The sequence below is a fragment of the Porites lutea genome, chromosome 11, assembly GCF_958299795.1.
Source record: "Porites lutea chromosome 11, jaPorLute2.1, whole genome shotgun sequence".
In the NCBI taxonomy this organism is placed as follows: domain Eukaryota; kingdom Metazoa; phylum Cnidaria; class Anthozoa; order Scleractinia; family Poritidae; genus Porites; species Porites lutea.
Window position 1 is genome coordinate 7,220,756 of NC_133211.1, and position 19,803 is coordinate 7,240,558.

Genomic DNA, 19,803 nt, shown 5'->3' on the forward strand with positions numbered 1-19,803 from the left:
CAGTCTCATTTGGAAACCCCTCAGGTACACGGTTAAAACTCTGCCAAATCTTGCGAAATGAAAAATCACGAAAATTATGAAAATTATGGCTTCTGTAGAATCATGCACAGTTATGTTACTTCATATTCGAAGGTGTTTTTTATCAGTTCTAAAGAAATAGAATTTTTTTGAGCAATTGACCATTTGGTGAATAAAGGAATAAAGATCATAGTGGGAGAGATCTGAAGCAATAGCGTGAAGAGGTGACGATTATTTGGTTTCCTTTGACAACCGGTGGTGTTAAATTCATTCTTTTTTTTATTATTATTATAACTTGTTGGCTTTTGGATTAAAACAAGTGTCTACACACTGAAACTTTTGAAGAAGAAATTGAGGTACACTTTCTTGATTCCTGAAGTACACTCCTCGACAACACCCCTAACCCTCCCCTAGTCAGGTATTGACATACCTTCGTCATGCCCTTCATCACGCCCACTGCGGTTTCCGGTGGACTTTGCACCAATGCACAAGAACGAGGCAAAGCTGGTCACTCTTGCAGAAAGAACCAGAAGTTGTTCTAAATCTGGGTTTAAACGCTAGTTTTCTCCTTCGTAGAGCGTGGAATCAGTCTGTAAGTATATCTGAATAGAAAATAATGTGTTCAAAATTTAATTTCTCTTTTCTTGTCTTTTATTTTACCTTAACTTTGTTGTTCAACGTGTCAAACTGTCACGTGTCATGAAATCTCATTTTGCAGCATTTTGAGAGCTTTGATTCAAGATTTAGTCGAAAAAATAACAGTGTTGTCCTATGCAGTGGATTCTTTTAGCTCTTTTATGAGTTATTTACTACATTACTGTTTTCTTCAACGATAACGGCTCATGTGAAACCTTTCTAAAGTACCCAATGTAATGAATCTACATTTACGAGCAAAAATGCACGTACAGAGTCACGAAAAAAATTTTGTCTTGGCGGGTTTGCACAACCCTCCTGTCTGCCGAGGCCTGGGTGGGCAAAACATCTTAGTCATGATTATTTCAAGTTTTCCCGTTTTTCATTATTTTTTTGCCACATCATCTAATCTTTAGATTAATCTCGAGTGGTATTGATTGCCCAGCCCCCTTCTCAAAACAAACAGATTGATGTCATTTAGCTAATTAAGCAATAGACCACACTTTCTATGGGTGAACCGGCATGATGTTGGGAGAACAAGAGAAAAGCTTGTAAATAACGAGCTAAAGGCAAGTGATTTACAAGCTTTTCGAGTGTTCTCCCAGCATCCCAAGTGGGTTATCATGCCGGTAAACCCATAGAAATTGTGGTCTATTGCTTTTATAAAATAAATTAAAGTTTTCTAGGAGTTTACCATCTCAAATAAACCATAGGTTTTTAACCAATCAGAATGTGCATACTATCTTAGTTATTTTACAATAAGCTTTAAATATATACTTGCTTTATAACTGATGCCATATTAACTATATTTCTTCAAGGCTAAACTTAAGAATATTCAGCCAATTATTTTCATGTCCTTAAAGTGCCTAAGTTCTAAATTCTCTTCTCAATATCCTTACATCATCAAGAGAAATGGTTGTGAGAGGTAATGAAGAGATCACCAAAGGGAAAATGCTTTGATCTTTTATATCAAATTTGCCCTTACCTAGAATAATAATGATAATAATAATGTGAATAATAATAAATATATTTTGTTATTTTAATCTCACAAATGAATATTTAAGTGAGCAATCTTTGATTTCTTGTTACCGCAGCCTGAAAGAGCAGAAACAAGCCAATCAAGAATGAGGTGCCCAAAAGGTAGGTCCCTAATGTTTTGTACAGATGGATTCCTGATGATATTGGCATGAACAGGTTTCAGACAAATAATACTGTTGTTTTAATTCTCAATTATTATTACCAAATGATATCTAATTTGCTTTCAAGTAACTTGAGCCTAGTAAGTGTGTCCTTTCCAAGGTTCTATCTAGGGTATTTGAGGGGTAGAAGTTATCCCCCCAAAATGCCCAGCTTCCCTCCAAAAAATAATGTTATCATTACAGTATATAAGTAAAGCATTTCTGAAACACTAAGCGGTATTGACCGATATAAGTAAGTGTATGGTAAAAATCATCCAGATGCAGGACAGTGCACACACTGTAACATTTCTCAAAATTGTGTCTCAAAATGCACCAGATTGCATCTCAGCGCATGTTCATTTCATGAAATTTCTGGTGGGGGGGGGGGGTGCATGCCCCCAGACCCCCCTAGGAAGCTTGTGGCCTTCGGTCACTTAGGACCTCTTCCCCCAAATGATAATTCCTAGATAGATCCTTCCTTTCCCTCCTTAAAATGGGTGGAAAGGCAGCATCATAAACTCTTACAGTTTCCCAAGTACTCAATATTACAGGTACTAATACCAAGAGTTCCTTACTTGTGCCTATTATTAAAGTTAAAAATTGGCTTTAAGTCACTGGTTGGATTATCGATCACCTTAGAAGAACTGTTGTTTGAAATTCCAGCCATAAGTGGGAAAATAATGACTTATTTTACACTTTCATTCTATCTTTCACAGGAATTGAAATCACTGGTGAAGTCAAACAAGATTACACTCAGATTTTGTCCTATGAAGCCCTTGAGTTTTTGGCTGATCTCCATCGGAGTTTCAACTACCAACGAAAAAAGTTGCTCAAGAAGCGCATGGAAATTCAAGAAGGAATCAATGCTGGTAGTCCAATCAAATATCCTGAAGCGCACCACGAGAAAAATTGGAAAGTAGCAGCTGTTCCTCATGATTTGCAGATGCGACATGTAGAGATCACTGGGCCAACTGACCGTAAAATGGTCATTAATGCTTTAAACAGTGGTGCTGACATGTATATGGCTGATTTTGAGGATTCACTTACTCCATCTTGGAAGAATATTATCGAGGGGCAAATGAACCTCTTGGATGCCAACAGGAAGACAATAAGTTTCACTAATCCAAATGGTAAGTTAATATATTTGCATAAAGCAGAGTATTCTAGCTGTGCCTGTCAAAAGCCCCATGACGCAGCTTCTGACAAATTCCTCTATGTTCGCTTGTTAGAGGACAAGGTCACTATGAAAGAACATTTTTCTACCAGTTGATTTTCTTTCAAAAGTCAGCTCTGTGAGATGGATACCTTTTGTTGGTCCCTGCCCTAATATGTTTTTAAGTCAGATTGGACTGTTGTCACAAGTAAAAACTGACAGGTGAAGATGTGTTTAGTTACTAACCATTTTCTTAACCTTTAAAGTCTATCTGATCCTTACAAAATTCTCTACAATAATTAACAAATGAATATTCAGTTTTTAAAATATCATTAAAAGTGAGCTTTGATAGATAATATTAAAAACCTTGGAGATGTTAAACATCTTTAAGGCATTCCTAGTAATTGATTGTTTGCTTATTATTATATTATATATTATATATTTCACCTGTAATCTAGGATCAGAGCGCCGTTTAAAGGACAAGACAGCCTGTCTGTTGGTACGTACACGGGGTTGGCATCTTGATGAGAAGCACATCCTCTGCGATGGAGAACCTATGTCAGGAGCACTGGTAGACTTTGGTCTTTACTTTTTTCATAATGTCCATATAAGGGTTGCAAATGGCTCTGCTCCATACTACTACCTTCCCAAAATGGAGACCCACTTGGAAACTAGACTGTGGAATGATGTTTTTAGAGCTGCACAAGATTACATGAAAGTGCCTCAAGGTAAGTCCCTGCTGTTAATAAGGACCCAAATGTTGGCACTATAGGGTGAAAGTCAGTTATCAGTGCATCTAATCGCGTTGTAACTAATATTCTTATGACTATCATTTGATTCTTTTGTGAAGTTCAGCTTTTAATGGCATGCTTAATTTAAAAAAGGAATCAGATAAGTTTGAGATAGAATCACCAAGGACTCCTCAGGTTGTTTAGTTAAGACAGTTTCTCTTTTAATATAGGTTACCAGAGTTCAAAGATTTTCACACATTCTTGTTAAATTGATCCTGTCCTGGTTGTTGTATGTTAGGAACAATCCGTGCAACTGTGATGGTGGAAACCTTGCTGGCTGCAGTGAACATGGAAGAAATGCTTTATGAGATAAAAGATCACTGCTGTGGTATGAATGCAGGGAGGTGGGATTACATATTCTCTGCAATCAAGAGATTGTCAAGGAGACCTGACTGTGTTTTGCCAGACCGTAAGATGGTAAGAAAAATGGGTTTAGTTCTTTATGATAACTATAAAAAAATCTCTCACCTGATTGGCTGTCAGTTGCCCTGATGTCAGTATCAATATGCCACTTGCACATCTCCCATGATGCACCTTATTTGTCCCCCCCCCCCCCCCCCCCCAAAACAAAAAAAAAATTGGCATAACCGTTGTCTTTAAGTTCTCTTGGGACGGCTGTTAATACCCAGGAGAAATGAAAAACAAAGGCTATGCAAAATTTTGGGGGGCAAATAAGGTGCAATATAAGAGGTGGGCAAGTGGCGTATAGGAGAGTGTAATAGGACACCCCCAGAGTGGTCAAAAGTAGCTGGCTGCCGGCAAAAATCGCCACCCACTTGGTTAGTATCAGCTGGCCACTCTGTTTCGCATCTCTTTACAGATGGCATTTTTTAAATAAAATATCCCTGGACTAGCCGCTTACTTTGACAACTTAGGCATCTGCTTCAAAACTTTCTGACAACCCTGAACTTCTACACCCAGCACCATGCCCAAGTAATTGGACAGTAAATGTATGTACCATTGAAAGTGTGCACTTGAATGAGTATATTCTTCACTTTTAGCAAAAACTCTTTGAATATCCTGTGTTTTAGTGTTAGAAGTTTAAGATATCTCAAATTTTGTTATAGTTATGATTACCTGAAGTTTTTGTCATCCAATTTGGTTGGTAATCATGCTCGTGATTCAAGAAATTGGACTCCCTTATCATGCATATGATTACAGACTGAGTTGGACTCCACTCAGTCCTATTTTGTGCTAGATGTATAAACTCCAAATTTTATATATTTTACTGTACAGTTATTTATAAGGTAAAAACCAACAGTATCATGCCAAAGCAAGTGAAAATGAATGAAAAACTTTCATCTGAAGAGATCACATGATTAGTTGTTTTTTATTTTGTGCCTGACAAGGTTGTTCAGTGAGAGTTCAGAAAAGAAACCTTTGCCTTTTGTTTACACTTAGCAGTAATATCTCAATTTTTTTTCAGATAACAATGACTGTGCCATTTATGAAAGCATACACTGAACGCCTTGTCCAAGTTTGTCACCAACATGGTGCTCATGCAATGGGTGGAATGGCTGCTTTCATCCCAAGTCAAAAGGATGAGAATGTTAATAAGGTGGCCTTTGAAAAGGTTCGCCAAGACAAGGAACGAGAAGTAGCTGATGGTTTTGACGGAACTTGGGTTGCTCACCCTGATCTTGTACCTTTTGCGAAAGGCATTTTTATGAAGGTGAGAAAGAAATTAACAAATGATAAATGGCTCAGCATGTACTATTGAGTTATAGTTGCAGGCGAGAGGTTACTATGCACGAAAAATAGCGTAAGAGTCACTTGAGGCAATAGCTGAGTGTGACTCTAGCTTCTTAAGTGATTAGCAGTCCTCCCAAGTGCAACTATAACTCAAAAGTACACTTGAGCTGTTTACCATTTTGTTTTATAACATAATCAAAAGAGAACAACTTTTAATTTTACTCACAGATAGCAGGGGAATAACATGAGTGCTGTCATCTGCTCACACTATGGCATGTACAAATCATTTATTGTAAATTCTTATCTTTCAAAAAAATCGTTTTGCTGAATTGATTCCCCCATCTCAATGTGGATTACAAAACCTTTTACATATAGAACTTTCTTTCATTATCAAAACAAAAACCTTTGGAGACTAAGTGGAAAACAATAGAGTGGCCATAGAAGGTGATGCTTACAGCTAGCTCTGAATGTGCGCTAGCTTTTTTCACCATTCACCCATGGGCAAATAGTAAATGGGTAATATTATTGACGGATCAGAGTGCCCGCTTTACTTTTGTTATGTTGTGATCACGATTTGTTAACACTCAAAGAGCAAGTAACATAACTCTATATAAATCAGCAATAATTATTATCTGAATGTGTACATACACTATGGCAAGGCAACAAAAGCTCAGTCAGTAGAGCACTTTACTGCAGGGCGGGGTGGGACATTCAGGTCCGATCCCCGGGCCAGAGCTATAAGCTACTGAGAAATGAAGATACTGTTTTTGCCCTGCGAATGCCTAGATCTTTACATGGCTTGGATGACAACATGAAGATGGCTGTTGTGCCTATTCGGCATGAGGAAGTTTGTTTTTTGGATATTTAAATCCTCACTGATAGCCATCTCCACTCAACTGAGTTACCTCTACTAAACAACTACAGAATTTTGTCAGGGCCCAAGCCCATATTATATTACAGTTATTGAGACCTCCATATAACAGCCACCTCTTCAAATGGTAACATTCAGAATCTTTTTCCATTGTGAATACTGGCCAGGCTAATCTCCAGGGTCCGGTTCCTCGAAAGAAGGTTACGTTTAACCCAAGATTAAACCAAATTTTAAACACGGTTTTCTTGTCTATGACCATGTAACTCAAGCTTACAAAATACTGTTGAGCCTGCACTCTGAGATACAGTAATGATAACATAAAAATGTTACTCTAAGCAATACATATAAATACAAAAAGTGGAACAAAATTTTAATCCTGGGTTAGCGCTAATCAGACTTTCAGGAACCGGACCGAGGGTTGTCAAAATTAGCCGGCTGCCAGCAAAAATCACCACCTTCTTGGTTAGTAAAAGGCCGGCTACTCTGCTTGGCATTTCTTTACGGATGGCGTTTTTTAAATATAATATCCCTGGACTTGCCGCTTACTTTGACAACTTAGCCGTCTACTTCAAAACTTTCTGACAACCCTGAACCTCTACACAATGGCTATGTGGCAGGTCAAAAATAATTAAATTCACGTTAAAATTTTTTAACCAGCTAGGTCGATTCTCAATTTTCTTTGTTTTCTAGCCTTAATTCCTAGTTTAAAAATTTTTAACCTGAATTTTATTTTGACCTGTAACAGCTATATCACCGTGGTATATGTAAAAATACAATAGTAATGGAAATGATAGGGATGCCAGGGCAAAATTTAATACCTACAAAAAAGTGGTAGCACATTGCCACAAAGACCCTACAAAGCAGACACTGAAGTAATCTACGTGACTTTATCCGCACGATGAAACCACAATGTGCTTAAATTGGGCGTGAGGCCATTTTGTGCAGGTTTGACTATCGATAATGTTTTACATCACTTTACTGCATGAATCTTGCTGTACATTTCATAATTAATGGTACTTGTTTATTTTAATTAATAGTTGTTTATTGTAATTGCAGGGTTTACAAAATGCTTGCCATCAAAAGCACCGTTTGCGTGAAGAGGTGAACATCAAGGTTGAAGAAATCTTGGCTATCTCTGTGCCAGGTGGAAAGATCACTGAAGAAGGCCTAAGAGTCAATATTGAAGTTGCGTTGCAATATCTTAACAGCTGGCTCTCGGTAATTTGACTTATTCTGACATTGTCTGGTCCTAACACTTCCATAATAAAAATAGATGAATTATGAACTTGACAATTTTTTAAGTGCACTGGAAATCACAACTTAAACTAGACAACAATATTATTATGAAAATATTTTAATATTGCATCACTTTCTCACTCCTGTGTGCTGTCCTCTGTAGACCACATATCGGCACTTCACAAGGAAAGGGAGTTGAAAAAAAAGGGTCTTGTAAAGGCGGCCATAAGTAGAGCTGTCCACTTACAAGAATGTCCGTTAGGAGAGCTTCTACTGTATTTATAGGATGCTGCTAACTGTTTCATTTCCTTTAAAGGGTGTTGGAGCAGTGGCCATTCACAATTTAATGGAAGATGCTGCCACTGCAGAAATTTCCCGAGCTCAACTGTGGCAGTGGTTGAGGCACAGTGTGCGACTTGAGGATGGCCGCCCAGTCACTTCTGAGCTATACAAAGCAATACACAAGGAAGAGCTTGATAAGCTCGGAGGACCTTCAAAAGGTCACCTTGGGCAAGCATCCCAACTTATGGACAAGATGGTTCTTTCTGAGGAGTTTGTAGAGTTTCTCACCCTTCCAGCATATGATTTACTGGATAATCCTCATGCAAAGCTTTAGAGCTTTGCCTTTGATGGTTGTAATGCTTGTAACAAGTTCTGCTATCTGTGGAGTGTGTTGTGTAAATTAAAAGAAAGTTGCTGTAAAGATCATTTTTGGTCTTTAGGACAAGATTACCATGAAGTAAGGATAAATGAAAATAATGTGAAGAACTTCAGCGTTCATTAAGGCCTGAGAAAAAATGTTATAACAGAACGACTGATAGAGGTGAATTTATGATTGTGAATGATCTATGAGTTTGGTAGTCTCTTGGCATTCAGTATTTATGACTTAAGCTAACAGAGGATACATGGTAACTACTGGTTTTAGTGAATAAAAATGCTCAAGTCACTAATCCAAGCAACATATTGACAAACATTAGTGTTAGATTGTCACCTTGATCCTCCCTCCTCCACAGAGCCTCCCAGAAATAATAAAAAAGTCACCAAAAAAATATGTAGTGTGCAAGGATTCTCTTTCTCCTTCCCATCACCTGCTGCATACCCTGTTTCCTTTCTCACACCTTCCAGTGACACATAAAGGCCTCTGTAAATAAGGGAACCTTGAATCATAAAATAATACAATTTTACATAAGCTAAGCTTTAATATCACTGCTAGCCTGTAGCTACTGAACCTTCTCCTAAAAGACTTAAGCTTTTATCCTATAGCCTATACCTTATCCAAGTTTCAGTGAACTCTTAAAATAAGCTCTCAATATGATAACATTATTGTAAACCATTTTGTTTTTGCCAATTCCCAGATCCTGTCCTAAACTAAATAACTGTCTTGAAAACTGTACCCTTTACTTGTTTTGTTTACAGTCAGTTCTCTATTAGACAGTGTTGGGACCAGTATAAGTGTCTATCTTAGAGAGGTTTCTGTCTTACAGTCAACAAAAATGGCTGAAAAATGGCAGAGACCAACTCCAGGTATCCATTTTAGGGAGGGGTCCGCCTCATAGATAGTCAAAAAAAAAACAAAGAAAAACGGCCGAGACCAACTCTAGGTGTCCATTTTAGGGAGGTGTCCATCTCAGAGAGTTAAAGGAAATGACTGAAAAATGGCGGAGACCAACTCCAGGTGTCTGTGTTAGGGAGGTGTCCATCTCATACAGAGTTAAAGAAAATGACTGAAGAACAACAGGGACTAACTCTAGGTGTCCATTTTAGGGAGGTGTCCACCTTATAGTTTTAGGAAAGTGTTCACCTTATAGAGAGTCAAAGAAAATAACTGAAGAACAGCAGGGACCAACTCTAGGTGTCCATTTTAGGGAGGTGTCCATCTCAGAGAGTTAAAGAAAATGACTGAAAAATGGCGGACACCAACTCCAGGTGTCTGTGTTAGGGAGGTGTCCATCTCGTACAGAGTCAAAGAAAATAACTGAAGAACAGCAGGGACCAACTCTAGGTGTCCATTTATGGGAGGTGTTTGCCTTATAGTCAAAGAAAATAACTAAAGAACGATGGGGACCATTTAGGGAGGTGTTCGCCTTATAGAGAGTCAAAGAAATTGACTGGAGAACAGCAGGGACCAACTCTAGGTGTCTGTTTTAGGGAGGTGTGTGCCTTATAGAGAGTCAAAATGACTGAAGAATGAATGGGACCAACTCTAGGTTCTGTCTGTTTTAGGGAGGTGTCCACCCTATAGAGAGTTAAAGAATATGACTGAAGAATGGCAGGGACTAACTGTAGCTTGAGAGGGAGGGTATAAACAACTATAAAATAATGACATTCTATCGATGCAGTAGGAATAGATTTTTTCCTGGGATTTTCCCCTCCCATTTGGGAATTTGAGTTTGTCCTTGCTTCTCTTTCTTGGTTCAATTTTTCCATGGTTGATCCTAAGCCAAGGTGTTTCCCTCTCATAGTTTCCAAACCCCAAAGACTGCAAATTATTTGGAGGGTAAAAACATACTAATCTGCAACCCTTTCCAAACAAAGTTCATGTCTTTTCACTACAAAAAAATCATAACCAAACTACACTTTTGCCAACTATGTGCATGTTTTTTAAATTCCTGAACATAACTTAATTTTCTTTCACCATAATCTTATTTGTTGGAAAAATAATTTTATGAAACACTTAGAATCATATTAGTTTGTGCACCAATGGATGATGTGAATCACAGTGTAACAAACCCCACAAATTTATTTGTAAATAATGAATTACACCTTTATTTTCACTTCAAACCAGAGTATGGTGTCACACCTAGTGACTGATCAATCTTAAATTTTATTATAAAAGGGATGTCCTAACTTGCTAACTACTGACCTATTTATTCTCGGCTGACATCACACATATACATCTGGCAGGACATCCGTGAAAATTCTTATTAACTAATTAATTACTATTGTTGTAACTTGTTATTAAGTGGGAGCAGCAATGAATCCGTGAAATGCGCCTTGCTGCTCCACTTTATAACAAATTACAACAATAGTAATATTAGTGTTCATCATCATCATCAATAATTTACTTATTTATTTACTATTATTATTATGTATTTATCATTATCATTATCATTACATAATACATTATTTTACTAGCTTTAAACAATAAATTCCCATTATGTACATATGCTACAAATATTGACAAGGAATTAACGCACATTAACAACTCAATACAGTTAAGGTGGATCTCACAACCAAAAATCAGGTTTAAGATTACCCATAAAATAACAAGGTAATACTATTCCAATATCAAAATGTTGTCCCTGTCATGTCTTGTTGCTGATATCAATAAAAGTCTCTTTCATGCTCATTTCAGGTTCATTCAATTTAATAAATATGATGTCATCATCAGTTCCATAACTGTGTCTTGCTAACTCAAACATATCAAACTTTGCACAACAAAGATCATCATTAAAGGATGGATTCTTGTAATAAACATGTCTTTTGTCTGCGTCAAATCCACACAGCACAATGTAGTGTCCACAGTACTCATTTTGAGTTGATGGACACACACAATTGAGCATCCGCAGTTTGTTCGGTGAAAACATCTCACACCAGTTGCAGATCAACGCATTTGAGTTGACCAGGACTATAGCAACATAACCCTTCATTAACCTCGATATAATTTCCTCCAATGAAATTCTCCTGAAAAATACCAGATAATCATTTGTATGAGGAAAAAGTTAAAACATAAGGAACTGAAAAAAAGTCATTTGTTGAAATAAAACTATAAAATACTCGGAGCTGTCATTTAAGGCCATAAAATGTAAAACTTGTTACACACTGCTGAGCTCCCTGGATGTTAGGGGTGATCAAAGTGGAAAACTTAAAAGGTGACATTACAGGTGATTCTTAAATATATTTTGCTATGGGCTGCTTTGAAACTTAATTGCAGCTCTAAATACTGAAATACGGTATAGCTTTTTCACTCCGATTTGTCTTATATGGATCCCCAACTGTCCTACAAATCATCTTCATGACTTTCAACTGTTTGTATCTGTATTTACTGATGCAAGTATATCCATGTAATAAAGCTTATCATCTATATTGGGCAAATTAACATAAAAATATGATCAAATGTATTGTTAATATTGAATATTTTTGATATTTTGGGAGGGCGGATGATACTTGTGACCTCTTAACGGTTTGGACATGAAAGATTTCATCAACCTGTCACTGCTTGTTATAACCCTTACCATGTCACACCCCCAACCACACCCCCAACCTATAAAAACATGCAATCAGATACCAGTGTTATTCTTATACATGTGCATAAACCATGACTAAGCAAATTATTACATTTCCAATTGTATACTGATAAAAGCTACCTGTATCTTAAACACGAGAGAGCCCATCTTATTACTTCATTACCAGTGCTGTTCATGTGTTTAATAGCAGGGCCATATAATATGACCTCAGTTAAGTACTCCTCTTTGACCCTGGAATGCTCCCCTTCACTTCATGGATACGTCTTTCAGCAAAAACATTCAACAAAGCTTTACCCTGGAAGGAGAGCCTTGTCCCGCGTGAGTTTCTTAATCAAAACTATGTTTACCTCCTGAATTGAAACAGAATTTCATGCACGAGTGTTTAAGATTCCAGATATTGTAATAAAGCTTTAGTGTGTTTATTACAATAGAATGAAATGTACATCTCAACAAAGGGTAGATTCGTTGGCCCCGCCGCATTCACTCGTTAAAAGTTTTTTACTTTTTAATTTAGCTAATAACGTCTATTGACGTTTAAAAACACTAAAGCGTTCAGCGTGTAAATGCCACGGGTGAACACAAATAATGTATAAAAACGAACCCACCAAGACACATCAGCTGAACAGTCAACACGACACACATCTTTAATCACATCATTACAGGCATCATTAATTATAGTTACCGTAATTCACGCGCCAAAAAATAGAGTTGTTATGTCAGCCCGATAAAACCATCTTTAAAAAATCTTTTACGGTTATAATTATTCCTACAACACTCACCGTTTTTCTACTCTAAGCCCCAAATTCGGCGCCATTTTAAACAAGCTATTGACCCTCATTTCGTCCATGTTGAACGTTCCTTTGTAAAATGAGTTGTCTCCATAGCTCGGATCCACACCTAGTGTCGATGTATAGAACACGTACTCCGCTTTATACTCTGTGAATATATTGGCTATGTCTATAGTCCAAACACTAGTTCCAAAGTTTTTGGCCGTACAAATCCCTTCGTATTCCAGGATGTCGAACTTATTGCCAAGGAGTTTCTGTAACACCATCAGAGAACACGCAAGGCCGCAGTCCCAATCTGATCTCTGTCGAACATGCGGCAGTTCGATCTGTCGACGAGACATTTCATTGAGAAACCGTCTTAAATATATTTCTAACTGTTCTGGGAAGTCGTGTACGATAAGACGACATAACAGAATGAACCAAGCAAATATTAATGTCCTTTTTTCCGGCAGAGCGGGAACCCATTCGGGTTGATCCAGTTTCGAACTTGTTGTTTACAAACAAACGTGACGTCAATCCACCCCTACTATGACATTCGTGCGAAGAGTCATCATCACCAGGGGGATCGACGTCGCGTTCGGCATCATCAGCGTTAATAATACTCGATGTCTTATATGCTCGATGGATATGTGTGCAATATAATTTTACCAATACCCACCTTGACTTTTTTGCCTCTAATCTTTCGTTTGAAGGTCTTTGAAATTATTGTCATGTTTTACGATCTTCACTTGCCGTGTTCCTTCTTGTCACTCCGTGATCGTGATCTCTTGATTAACCAAAAGTGAATTGGTTTCCATTACCTCATATAGGAACAAAATTTTGAAATATAAGTACGATTTCACCTCATTCCTTCTTTCCTCTTTTTCTAGAAAATGAAATCGATGAGGAAAATGTTGTGAATAATTTACAAGAAGGCTCGGTCGCTAAGCATATTCGTACTCAGTTTTCTTCGGTTGGTACGTTTCAAATCGTCCCTTCGACAAGCGAGGTGGTTGGCTGGAAAGCGTTGTAAAATCCGATCCATCTGAGCTTTTAAAAAGCTTTTTCTTCGCCAGGAGGTTCTTTTGAAGAATCAAGAACATTTATTGGTTTCAAAAATGTCGATAGGGGTTCCTATAAAAATTTTACACGAGGCTGAAGGACATATTGTCACGCTTGAAACTATGACTGGTGAAGTGTACCGAGGAAAGCTTGTTGAGGCTGAAGACAACATGAATTGCCAGATGTCTAACACTACGGTAACTGCAAGAGATGGCCGAGTGTCACAACTAGAACAAGTGTTCATTCGAGGAAGCAAGATCCGCTTTTTGATTCTCCCGGACATGTTGAAAAATGCTCCCATGTTCAAGAAAATGACACAAAAGGGTTCTGGAGGCAGTGGAGCAGCTGGTAGAGGCAAATCAGCTATCCTGAGAGCACAAGGTATAATATTATCACTGTCAGTTGCTTGTTAAGTAATGGTCTTTTGTGTTTGCTTCACATCAAAGAGACCATTACTTCAAATTAAATCGAACTTCATTTTGTAAGGGGGAATAGCATTAGTGGGGAGCAACCTCAGAATACCTAGCCACCTCGAAGCGGTGTCAATCAACTTCTGACTTAGTCGCGCAGTGATTAAGCAAATGGTGTGTTTTCAATTCACACTCCCACACTCCCATTGTTCTGTAGGTATTTCTGAAGTTTAGCCTCTGAATGCCACAGTGACCTAAGACTGAGGCAGGATTTGCTTAGTTGATAGAGAGCTTGACTGCACAGTAGGAGGTCCCAGGTTCAATGCCCCTGGGGCTGGAGCAATATCAGGGTCTTAAAATTAGTTTAGAAGGGAAGTTAATCCCTTTCCACTGCAACCGGCCAGACCTTCGTGTGGCTCAGGCAACCATGTAAAATGGCAGTCGCAGGGCAAGTAAATTTGGATCTTTGGCGAGGAAAAATAGAAGTTTGATCAAATTAGACTCTGTGGTCCAGTGAGTCTGTCTGAAAGTGTCAGCTTAGTAAATGGTTATTACCAGACAATAACTAATTCAAAACTGAAGACTGCAAGATGAGTTGGACAGTTAAAAGCATGAATCAATTTAAAATCCAAGTTCGCATTTGCTTGTTCATGTTACTCCTTCGAACACCATATTTGTCAAATCTAAGACAAATATAATAATATTACAAATACAAGCAACGAACCTCGAAACACAGAAACACACAAAACGGATCCAAATCCACCAATCAAAAATGATAAACAATGACCTTTTGAACCGATTGAAGTAAGCAACTGTTTCCTAAGAGGTTTGCCAAGATGATTGATGGCAGCAAAAAACAGGGCAGTTGGCTTTTGCCCTTCAGAATTTGTGTTTTTGAAAAGCACAGTAAGTGTGGGAAAGCTTGTTAACTATTCTTTAACATCAATTTGAAGCCAAGCAGACTAGAGACACAGCAAAGGCACTTGAATCAAAATGCAAGAATAAGGATTTGGTGCCTTTTTTGTATGCAGCAATGGCACCAAAAATTTAGGGAAAAGCTAGAAAAAAAACTGAACAAAACTTGAGCCTCGTCATGCTCATTTCTTGTGTTATTTTTACAGCCGCTGCAAGAGGAAGAGGCGCACCAACTCGTGGCGGCAGAGGAGCCAATGTTTTCCAAAGAAGAAGATAGCTTTTTATGTGACACAGTCTTGACAGCACCTTCCATTTCATTACCTGTATATAATATAATTGTTTTGTAGAGCAAATGGCAATATGTGGACAAAGCCAGTAACTTCATTACATAAAACCATAGTTTACATGTAACAGTAGATTTCTAGTATCTTAGTCCTCTTTGCAATTTTCTGTATTTTTTTTTTTCACAAATGTTGTTTAGTATTTGCTTCTGTGTTTATTAAAAGTTTTAAATATATTTTGTCGCATAACTACTTGCTTGAGCAAACTATGTCTTACAGTGAAAATCTTTACCTTTTCACTTTTTCTTGCCTTTTACATTTGTAACAGACTACTTTTTGATTTGTCTTCCCTTTTGTCATGAAAGACTAGTTAAGTTTTTAAATACAATTTATTATTTGCAGTATTAATGTTTCGATGTAGCAATCGTTTGTAATATGTTCTTTGGAAAGACTTGTCACTTTTTGAAATTAGTGAACTTACGCAACAGGACAGGATAGGAAAGAAGACGGCAACGTTGTGTGACAAGGTGACAATATTTTGTTGTTTGAAATAACCTTACGCCAAACTTCACTTTCCTTTAAACAGATGTTTTTCAAAGACCAGAAAAAGTTAATGTTAAGTGAGCATCATGACACAACATGTAAGTAATAGCCCTGTCACGTTTGTCACACACAAGCGATTTGCTGTCCTCGTCTTTCTGCCATCCTGTTGTGTAAACTCACTATTAAGCCAGCGCTACAAACCCGGTTGAATTTTTTTTCCTGTTTATTGTATTGCACTTATAGCTAGCCTCCCATGCAGACATACTTTTAGCGTGTCATGCAATCCTCCCCAACAAACATTGTAGGGAAGAAACATGTGGCTAAGCCCTAAGGATTTCTGTGTGGGAGCCTAACTTATAGCAAGACTTTTGGATAGACAAAAGTTTTATACAGGGACACTCTTGTCTGAGGTTTAACCCATTACCCTTTTAAGCTACGTGCAAACAGATGCAACAACTCCCAAAACCGTTGGACCAACAATGTTTAGAGTTGTTGTGTCCTTTTTGGCAATGGCGTGTATACCCCCTTCCTTATGCGTATACCTTACACTGAAAATGATGTCCCTTTCTAATACTTAAAACTTTAAAGAATAAGTGGCTAGAACAGAAGTTTTCTCTTTTTCATGAAACGTCGAAGAACTTGAAATAATATAGCTTTTGGTGTGTAATCAAAGGCCCTTTTGAATACTTAAATGATAGACTTTCCTATCCAGATACTTCAACTCGTTAATTCTCTACCCTTTGATATACCTGGAGCATCAAAAACGTAAAGGCCATTAATGGGAGTGCCCTCCACACCCCTCAGAGTCCTGTGATCACCCAAGACAAGTACCTCTCTTTTCGTCTTGCCAGCCACAAGTACTCATTTTGAGAGTGCAGTGCACTGATAGTTTGTAACGTCTGCAGGGGGAGGGGAGGTACTTCCTATATAAGGGGATACGGGGGAGGGAGGGGAGGTACTTCCTATATAAGGGGATACGGGGATGAGGTTTTGGGAGTTGAAGCCTGTGTAGAATAGAGTAATGGAAACTTTCATATGGGTTAGAGTAAAAGGGTCTTGAAGAGTCCTGATGGCCTATCCTTTTTTCTGTTTAATTATTTTAAGAGGTTTCCGGCCACAAACGTTTTTGTAAATGCATAGAATTTTTGATGAGAGATAGGTGATAGGGGTACCATTTTCTATTGGATACTTGTAAGAAGCGTGTATGTTCGGGCAAAAGTGGTACATAAAATAGTAGGGTTTGGAAGGGGGGATCCGCCTCGCGAATCTCGTGGCTAAGAATCCGATTTCAGCCTTTGATTTCTTCAATCCTAAGATGGTCCTACTGCTATAGGACAATACATTTTCAGGTCAATTTTTACGTTACGCACTACTGTCACTACTACCTAACGCATTAGTTTTAAGATTCTACTATTTGTTTTTAAGGCCATCCATGGATTCGCGCCAACGTATTTAAGAGAACGTGTGTCAATTAAAAGATCAGGAAATTATAATTTAAGATCCTCCTCGGATGGTTTGTTGCTTGCAATGCCAGCTTATAGAAGTAGGATTACATTAGGAGATAGATCATTCTAGGTCACAGCTCCGGCACTTTGGAATGTATTACCGCGTGAGATTCGTTCTATTACAGATGTAGGGATTTTTAAGTGCCATCTGAAAACGCACCTTTTTAGGGAAGCTTTTTATTAATTTATTAATTTTTAATTTTTATCACAATGATTACTAGTATCTTAACATATGTTGTATATTTCAATTTTGTCATAGTATATTTTAAATAATTAGTAGTTAGATACCCTGTATTAAATTATTATAGATGGAAATCATGTAATGCGCGCAATATAAGGATTAAATTATTATTATTATTATTATTATTATTATTATTATTATTATTATTACTAAAGTGCGGTCTGTTCCAAGTTCAATGTTACGTTAGTCACTACCATGACGCGTTCCCTCAAAACTACTAGTTACGACTTTAATTGTTACATTAGACATAACTATAGCGCTCCCCGTTCAATTGTAAAGGTTCAATTGCAGTGGCGGATGCAGAGGAGGGGCCCGGGGGGTCCCCCCCTTATTTTTAGGGTTAGGGTTAGGATTAGGCCCGGGGGGGCCCTTGTTTTTAGACCAAATAGAGGCCCGAAGGGCCGAAAAAATTTTTTTCTTGAGACTGCTTGCCCCCACCTCCCCCCCCCCCATCTTCCCCTTATCTGAAGGTCTGGATCCGTCACTGATTTGTTACCGTTAGCGCGCTATGTTCTATGTTACATTGTTACCTTGGAAACTACGATAGCGTGCAATATTTTGTTTGATTGTTACGTTAGACTCTACTATAGCCCGCTAAGTTCTATGAGTCAGTTGTTACTTAGACACTTCGCCCTTGGATAGCGCACTATAAGCTGTTTGATTTTTACGTTAGACACTACTTTTGAACGCTGTGCGTTCTGTTTAATTGTTACGTTAGACACTGATGAAGCGCGCTCTGATCTCATAAAGCCTCTTGGAATCACATTCCTCCTCAACGAATTGGTTATCTGGAATCCCCAGTTTTTTATATAAAACTGTGCAACAGATTTACCAGCAGAACCATGACACTCAACTCCAAATAAGTAGACATGATTATCGCCAAGTTAATCCCCACGCAGCTTCACAGTGACTGTTTCTATATAATCTGCATGCTACTCATTTGAGTAAACATTGTTTTACTTTGCACTGAATTGTTATTTATCGCGTGCGGTGTGATACTTCGCTGTTTTCATAATTCAGTGTATCCTTTGGTTAGCTAAGGTCTATGATACTTCGAGGCCGGGTGCAGGCCGACACGTCTCAGGCTGAGGACCCGAAACCGCGCCTAAAAATTCTCTCCCATACAGGGTAGCTAGCGGAAGCTCGAGCAAGTGACCAAAAATTGTAGCTTGACAAAACAAAACTTTCAGGCCTAGTACTGCCAGTTTCATAGTGCACAGAATGACGTCGCGCGTGCTATTGTAGCCATATAATAAATAAAAATATTCTCATCTTTTATTCATGTTTATTAAGATGAACGACCTTTATGGAGTGACCAAGTCTTCTTAAGTACAAACGAAAACCGATACCCAATTATAAACAGAAGATCTGTCACAAAGTAGCATAAATGGTGGCTTTGATTTACTGTATTTCCTCTACGGGGAAATTCATATAGCATACAATTCCAGAGTAATAGTAATCCTAGGTCAAATCAGGAGTAAGCCCCTCGTCCCCGGAAACAAACCGAGCACTCAAGAAGACCCGATACAGTACACCTCACGTTTCAGATTTTTTCTTTTTTAATCGGCCCGTAGCCAGTAATGAGATATCACTACTGATTCTTTAAAATCTATTCCACACCACAAGATTAAAATGTCCGATCACGTGCAGACTTTATTTATCTATACATACACCCTACCCTGGTAACAAGTAAAGTGAGGCTGACCACGCCTAGTCGAAATCCTCATACCTTTAAGGCACACAGCTAGAGAAATGAAACGCTTAGAAATTATTGCTAACAGCAATTGGCTCTATCAAACGTTCTACAACGTTGGTGTACCCTGGTCTAAAAGTCTATCATAATCACAGATGCTAATTAAGATGCTATTAAAGAAAGTTAGTCAGTTATACAGCCAGGCCATCATATTGCATTGTAAATAGTGTTATACGCGTTGTAAGACGCACTTTGTCTCTTCTCTCTTTCTTAATCCCTTATCATGTAATTAGTGAGCTTAAGCAAAGGCGTTTTTGAGCCACGGACGTCAACCGGAAGTGAGGACATTTCCCTCTTAATATGCCTTGATGATATAAAATTTGTATTGCTCAGCTTCTTTACTATTATAGTGACGATTTGACTGAAAATTTGGGCAAAACAATCGTCCAAAAATAAAAAAGGGCCACTTCCGGTTGACGTGCGTCGCTCAAAAACGTCGTTGCTTAAGTTCCCTATTATGTACTTCCTGTGACTTACATCAATGTGATTGAATAAAATAAATGATCG

The 19,803-nt window shown here is 38.1% G+C and overlaps 3 protein-coding genes across 4 annotated transcripts; 2 read left to right on the forward strand and 1 right to left on the reverse strand.

Moving 5' to 3' along the window:
* The first annotated feature begins 473 nt into the window (after positions 1-473).
* Positions 474-8,522, forward strand: LOC140951889 (malate synthase-like). 2 transcript variants are annotated; one of them, XM_073401261.1, is made up of 8 exons: positions 474-610; positions 1,746-1,791; positions 2,546-2,959; positions 3,441-3,710; positions 4,012-4,190; positions 5,200-5,445; positions 7,393-7,554; positions 7,889-8,522. In XM_073401261.1, exons 2-8 carry the CDS (start codon positions 1,776-1,778, stop codon positions 8,186-8,188), a joined length of 1,587 nt encoding a protein of 528 aa, XP_073257362.1. In that variant the 5' UTR covers positions 474-610; positions 1,746-1,775; the 3' UTR covers positions 8,189-8,522. The 2 variants fall into 2 exon arrangements, with proteins under 2 accessions (XP_073257362.1, XP_073257363.1); XM_073401262.1 differs by having other exon boundaries at positions 504-610; positions 1,741-1,791.
* A 1,913-nt stretch (positions 8,523-10,435) lies between these two features.
* On the reverse strand, positions 10,436-13,470 carry LOC140951850 (protein GUCD1-like). The gene is made up of 3 exons (XM_073401211.1): positions 13,266-13,470; positions 12,599-12,933; positions 10,436-11,256 (listed from the first exon to the last, which is right to left on the reverse strand). Exons 1-3 carry the CDS (start codon positions 13,317-13,319, stop codon positions 10,878-10,880), a joined length of 768 nt encoding a protein of 255 aa, XP_073257312.1. The 5' UTR covers positions 13,320-13,470; the 3' UTR covers positions 10,436-10,877.
* A 98-nt stretch (positions 13,471-13,568) lies between these two features.
* On the forward strand, positions 13,569-15,658 carry LOC140951851 (small nuclear ribonucleoprotein Sm D3-like). Its single transcript, XM_073401212.1, has 2 exons — positions 13,569-14,029; positions 15,180-15,658. The coding sequence occupies exons 1-2, from the start codon at positions 13,705-13,707 to the stop codon at positions 15,248-15,250; spliced, it is 396 nt and encodes a 131-aa protein (XP_073257313.1). The 5' UTR covers positions 13,569-13,704; the 3' UTR covers positions 15,251-15,658.
* The last annotated feature ends 4,145 nt before the right edge of the window (positions 15,659-19,803 follow it).